The sequence below is a fragment of the Morone saxatilis genome, unplaced genomic scaffold, assembly GCF_004916995.1.
Source record: "Morone saxatilis isolate NCDOM2014 unplaced genomic scaffold, NCSU_SB_2.0 Contig3, whole genome shotgun sequence".
In the NCBI taxonomy this organism is placed as follows: Eukaryota; Metazoa; Chordata; class Actinopteri; family Moronidae; genus Morone; species Morone saxatilis.
The window spans coordinates 9,401,864-9,408,887 of NW_023339873.1; the positions used below are offsets into that span (position 1 = coordinate 9,401,864).

The 7,024-nt window shown below is 41.9% G+C and overlaps 1 protein-coding gene across 3 annotated transcripts in view; it reads left to right on the top strand.

Moving 5' to 3' along the window:
• Window positions 1–3,595: 3,595 nt before the first annotated feature.
• The window catches only part of cdin1 (CDAN1 interacting nuclease 1), a 51,836-nt gene continuing 48,407 nt past the window's right edge, over window positions 3,596–7,024 (top strand). For 2 of the 3 annotated variants that reach the window (XM_035674577.1, XM_035674579.1), the window contains exons 1-2: window positions 3,596–3,665; window positions 3,917–4,044. In XM_035674577.1, the coding sequence (XP_035530470.1) occupies window positions 3,663–3,665; window positions 3,917–4,044 (131 nt within the window). In that variant the 5' untranslated portion in view covers window positions 3,596–3,662. Of the gene's footprint in view, window positions 3,704–3,916; window positions 4,045–7,024 lie in introns of all 3 variants that reach the window. The other variant, XM_035674578.1, reaches the window with a different exon arrangement.

The window sequence follows — 7,024 nt, forward strand, 5'->3', positions numbered from 1 at the left end:
TTTTCTGAAAGGCTAAAACACCAAACTTCTATTTGATGTTTCATTCAAAACAAATATTATCACATTTGGAAAATATTAATATATCTTAAAACTAAGTTCATAAACTGAAAAATGAAATGTTTAAATTAAAATATTAAAGTATTTCAGAACCACATAATTCTTAAAAAATAACTTCAATAATACTTTCTTCGTTCAGTAATATGTGTAACAGAATGGTTTAATTTTTCATCAGGCCAGTGTAATTAGTGCTAACTAAAATAAGAAGTTGGACAGACAGGGGAAGGTAGGGAGGGGAAGGAGTGTTGGGTAATGAGGAGAAAATGTTCCCCTCTTCCTCTGTCATACTGTTATTGGGTTATCCTTGATTGACGCAATGTTAACAGTCTGGCCAAATCTAGGCAGATCCAGCAACCTAGTCCGAATGGCAGCATGTGCAGCCACCTCGGACATGCAAATTGCACCCGGGCAACCCGTTGACTATGATTAATGAGCCTGGGCTGCAGCCTTTGTTTCCGCGTGCAGCCGTTTAGAGTGAAATACAATCCCAAAATATTATCAATCCCCTATTAATCCAGTAAATTTGTTCACACTGCACATGTTGTTTTGAGCAATTTACAGCCAAATATGTATTTGTGTTTCTGCATGTGCATGTATGCGTGTGTTATGGGGGTGAACACAATTGCATTTAATTACATGTCCTCTAATTAAATTCATTAAAGGATAATAAAATAAATGGAAGAAACAGCTTTGAAAGCTAGGGTGAAACACATGTGTCTTGTCTTCCGTGATGTAAAATATGGATGTGGGATTTTCAGGGGCAGTCATGCTGTTCAGGGGGGAATGCATGAATCCGATACCTTGCTAATACTACAGGCATTTCCTGGTTATGGCTTGCCTCATGTTTAAACTGTGAATTTTAGAGCTGAGATCCCAGACTCCCTAAAGATTGGAGAGCAATTCTGTGGTGCAGAGGAGTGAAGTCACTGACTTCACAAATGGAAAAAAAAGAAACATTATGACAGTAATGCTGACAATCTAGTGTAACAAAATGCTCTGTCTGTACGGTGAGTAATATCACTGGGTATGGTAAGGAGGGACTAATGTGGAAGACATGGGAGGACTTGCAATTTCCTTAAACTGTGTGATGAGTAAAGGAAATTACACAACCTCACAAATCTTAAATTCATCGACTGAAGATGCTGTCGATAAAAAATGTTTTTCACACACACACACACACACATTTTCTCCCGTGCACAGCCATGCACTTTCCCTCTGCTGCAAGCAAAATGTAAATGTTTTCCAGGCATTAAGGTATATAAGTGCCATTAGTGGCACGGTGCTTAGCACTACAATGGTGTGCCGAGAGCAGTGGAGCAGAGATCAGTGCAGCATCTCCTGGATATCAGAGGGAGACATCCTTTGTAAATTCATCTCCCACTGTGAGCAGGCTTCACAGCTGGTTAACGGCACTGTGTGTACCACTGCCCTGTTTACACGCAGCCTCCAAAGCACTCGTGTTTCCCCCTGCATCCTTTCCCAGTATCCCCTCCATCGCCTCGCTCTCTCCTTCAGCTCTCATCACAGCCCACTGTGGCTCTCATAGCCATCAAAGATGCACACAAACTGATTTGTGTGTGCGCACACAGCACGAGCAGACACCTACACACAACAAAATCTCTGATCCCCTCGCTTTTGGGGCCATTACAGTACACTGGCTTCCAACCCCTTTCTCTGATTTTTATCTTTTTATACCATCACATTACACTGATCCTTTTATACCTATTACACACACGGCTCCCCACCAAACCCCCTGATCCTCTGATACCTAGATGAGTAAACTGCTCCTCCTGCCCCTGACCTCAGCCCTTTGTAGCAATCAGACCAGACTTCCTCAGAGGCCCTGATCTTATCTGGCCATACCAATCCCACTACACAGCTCCCTTTTGTAGCCACCACAGAGCACTGAGCCCTTTCAGACCCAGGGACTGTGCCGGTGAACACACAGCCCGAGACCTCAGCTCATCTCAGACATCATACTACACTGCCCAACAACAATGAGCTCCATTTTCTGATGCACCACAGGTCAGATAGAGCCTTTCTGCTCACCAATGCATTGTTCACCCACAACGGAGGAAACCAGCAATGTTCATGTCAAAGGAATAGACCATAGAATTATTTGATATTATCAAAGGCTGGCAGACAATAATGCCAATTTGAGGTGAGATTTTTGATTGATTTTTTTAAGGCTAATTATTAGGCTATTTATATGACTATTGTTATAAGGCTAGAAATAAAAACAAACAAACTTAAAAATATTAAACTCACCATGAAATGTCTTTGAGACTTCCCTGTATCTGTGTGTAAAGAGAGAACGTTAAAGAGAAAATCTATTAGGGTAGAGTGAGGTTTAGCACTGTTCAGAGACTAATTACACAATAATTGTAAAATTATATTGATCTCAGGGGATGTATTTGACAAATTAGGGCTTAAAGATTTTAGTCCTATCTCAGTGTCAAATCAACACTCCAGAACATGAAGCAATCATATGGTTCAGAAGTAAATAATGAAACAAAATAAATCATTAATTAACTATTGACTATTTTTCCACAAATATCAGTTTCCATTTGCAACTACTAGATAGCTATTTCTATTGAAATTCAAACAGTTTGGAGTTACACATGTTACAACTGTAGGCAGTGCAAACATGTATCCTTTAAATTCAACATTATTCTTATATATGTTTTTACAAATCACCCAAGTCTTTTCTACTACAGTACTGTCATCCTCGGTCTGATTCACATATTTCTGCCGGGGGCATTTAAAGCATGCCCTCAGTGGTGAGGTGAAAGGCGTTGATGATTCTGGGGGGCCCATGGCTGAGGATGGCCCACAAAAATCCCTGCAGGTTGTAGGAAATAATTAAGAAAAGCCCAAACCAATATTCTCTCAGGAGATGTGTGGCAGAATTCCTGTCTACGCATGATTCAACCACTGCACAGGAGAAAGAATACAGTATATTACATATTAATGATGTCACTGCAGGTTAACTATATGTCTTACATGTAAACTTACAGGGAAGCTCCAAAATAAGACTGTAGGTGTAATATTATAAAATTAAATGAATGAATGAAAACACTGTTTTAACTGGGCATTTATCTCAATATGCACATGCACGCACAGAACTAACAGGGTCCTTATAAATTGTGAAATTAGACACAGTAATTGTGTCAATAAGCTGTATTTATACTGTACTTCACATACGGATTCAGACAGGCGCTCTCTTCTCTCTCCTTCTCTGTGTCCCTATTTCTGTGTCACTCTCTCTCTCTCTCCCTCTCTAAAATACAACACCCCTCCATACAGTTTAATCGTTTTCATTTTCGACGAGTGGTGCATGAGAGCTTAAGTCTATTCATTTTAATGTACCTGCCTTCGTATCGCCTGCATTTGACGAGGATCCAGTGACGCTTTGGAGTTGCCGAGAGTGAGCAGCTCGTCTTAGCCGGACACCGCCTTCGTGTTGACCAAGTGACCAATCAGCTGCTCGTATACTCAGCTCCATGGATGAATCGACCAATCAGCGCCTTGCTCACACAAAAGTCACCTCTTCAACTTCCTAGCGGGAAGCCACTACCGGGAACTGTCCACAGCAGCAGGAGTCAATGGTAAACAACCCGGTTTACGTGCTATTTATTGTTCTACGGTCAGTTTTGGCATTGTGTTCAGTTCAGTAGTCCTTCGTGGATAAGGCAACGTGTTTTGTTTTATGATATGCGTTGAGTGTGTCACGTTAGCCGTAACATGAAGCTAAGTTTGGTTAGCAATGCAGGTACAGCTGTTTTTGACAGCTGTCAAATCAGATTGCTACAGTAGCAGCCGGTCATCAGAGTCTGTTCCTCTCTCTCTGTTTGTACAGACAGATACAGCAGCTAATGAAAGCAAGATGAGACTATCCCGAGCCGAATATAAAGAGATAGTGAGATGGATTGATCAACTGAGACCGACCCGCCAGTGTATGAAGATGCTGAAGGAAAGATTTCCGAGGTGAGCTGGTGTACACACTGGACAAATGTCAATGTATTATGTGCAGCTGGTGTGTGTTTATGTATGACAGTGGGTGAAAACGCCACGCTACTGTGCATGCGCATCTTCTACCACACTGTACAGTGTTATGATGTCTGAAATGCAAAAAGCAAAATGAATTTAGGTAATCATTTTTTATACATGAGAGCAAGTTAAGTTAAATACAATGATTACTTCATCATCTGTCTATCAACTCCCCACGGCAGCATCATTTTATCTGTGTCTCTCTTTTTAAATCTCATATTATTAGATATTTATAACCCCATTTAATTACTTCTTATGATCACTAATTCCACACAGGTTTCTGTGTAGGCTTCCACCACAGCATAAGCAGTGTTTTGCCATGCAGCGCCTGCGCATCAGAAATCGAAGAGAGAGGTTAATGGTTGTGTTTGCTTTTCTCCTTGACACTGAGGGCCCTCACTTTATTGAACGTAACATGTGTAATCCCCCAAGGCCACCAGGACACCATGGCTGATCCCTTCGAGGTCACTTACAAAGTCGTATGTATTTGGAGCTTCCTACTTCCATTGTGCCCTAATCACCAATCTAGAAGAAGGTATCAGGTCCCCAAAGGGGACATAGTGGAGCTTGAGCTTGCTTTTGTTCTCCCTGTCAGCATTTTACCGAATATGTCATGCGTATAACGTTCATCCAATATCCTGTATGTTTAGGCACCAACACTAGGAGGTCCTTTTCATGTTTATTTTAAGTTTCCTTTCCCCTTTTGGTTTCCTAATCCAAACTGTCTTTAACAAACAGTCCAAACGCCAGTTTTTCAAAAAGTGGTACTGTTGGGTGTAATAATTAAAGGAAAACATTGGATGGTTTTCATTCCAATAATTCTACACGATCTCTCTCTCCCGGAGGTGCTGGCTCTTTTGTTTAGTCTTGCTGGTTATTGTTATTATTTCGTTCACCATAACCAATCTTGGGGAGGCCCTTGCTCTTTAAAATCCCTGAGTCTCGTCACCAGGCCTGACAGACAGGCACGGCAGCAGTGTTTTCACAGCCTGCGAAATTATTCTGGTTGTCCAATCAGCTGAGCTGGGCTCTGGAGGGTTAGTGATTGGACTGGCAGGAAATCAGGCTCTTAAGACATAACATATCGACTAGGCCATCCATCATCTCTTAGCATGCGCTCAGGCACGGCAGTCAGCCACCCCCGCCCCACATCCCTCCTGTCCCCTCGGACTGTGTGGGAGCCCTGCCACTGCGTAAATATTGGCCAGGCTGGGGCTGGCAGAGGAGGGGGTTGGAGGGGGGTTAGCGGTTTGTTGTGGACAAGCCTGCACTGAGGGGATGGGCAAAAGATTGGTTGGGTTATAATAGTGAGAGAGATAGAAAAGACGGGTATCTCAGGATATCAAATCGTTTCACATTGCAGTGGGTGATTTCCAAGTGTTGCGAGCAATGTTGAATGAACTGTAGATTCATATGTAGTCTAGCAGTGTCACGGAAGAGGTTGTAGTAGTTTTTTAGGGGCATGTGCCATATTTTTATTGCAAAGGATGTGGCTATTATTTTGTTCAGATAATTTTATCATATATAAAATATTACTTTTTATATTTTTATGCAAACTTTTTAGTATTAACATCTGTCCAATCAATTTATGTAAATGTTTGCCAGGAAATGCCCTCTGATAGCAACTAGTTAGAATAAGGGGGAGATAAGGTATTATCTGTTATTGACTTATAACGAGGTGAAATCATATTGTGATGATATCAAGGTAACGTGTTATCTTTTCACAAAATTTTGTTGACTAAATTAATATTTCTAAGCAAATTGTAATTGAAATGTATTACCAATAAGTATTTTTCCATGTGTAAAGACTTTTCTGTAGAACTGTGGAACACATTTATTATAATAAAATTTTTAGCAATTTTCATAAAAAAATTCCGTATTGTCATATCTACTGATATCAATCTTTTTTGGAATTAAAAAAATATTATAATTATTTGAGTTCCAGTGATGTAGATAAATAGAAATAGCCTTTATCCTCAAATCTCTGAATGCTGTATTGAGTTCAAAACCATTTCATAATCATTGCCTTTGATTGTGGACTTAAGGGGAGGAAAAATTTAACTTCGAACAAAATCATTGTTATTGCTCATTTCAAGGTAATTTGCACGGAAAGTCTGTCAGTCTTTCTGTCGTACTATGAGCAGGGGTGGTGGGAGGAGAGAGGGAGTGTCCCATAGACAGACAGAAAGAGAGAGATTGCGATGTGGAGTCCCTCATCTGTAACGGCTGCATAACACAGATGTTGGGAGTCATCTGTCAGCCTGGCCTCTCTTGCCGGGCCCGAGCTGCTCTGGGGGGAAAAGAATTGGACACGGTGCTGTCACTTTTTACCCCCACTCACAATGGAGGGACATGCAAATATCAACCCCCATCCCTGCCCTCTCTTCCTTGCCCTCCTCTTAGCCAGCCGTGGTGTCCTGCCTAGTATCTGGACCGCAGCTAGGCAGCGAGGAGGGGCGGGAGGGCTCATCGCAGGCCGGTGCAGGGGGGGAAATGTGACATCAGTCCCATCACGTCCTTCTCTTGCCACGTATTAGAATTGGAAATGATGGGCTGCTCTCTGAGGCCCTGCCTTGCTTCCCTTGGGTCTAGAGGGGACCCCAGTCCTTCCACTCTTTGTCCCCAGAGAGAGTCTGTGTAAGAAGGGTGAGAAAAAGAGGGAGGGAATGTGAGAGTCCTCTGTGTCCTTCTGTGCTATATTATGAATGAATTTGGATGTAATGATTGCCCCCCTCTTTAAAATGCCATTCAACTCACTCCTCATATGGCTTTCACAGTCATGGAAGTAGGAGGGTGTGCAGAAAGGGGCAGATGCCTCTGTTTTGGAAAATGCTTAAAAGTAAAGTGTGAAGCATCCCTCCCCTCTAAACACAGGCACTGCCTCTATCTTTTTAACTCACACACACATACACACACA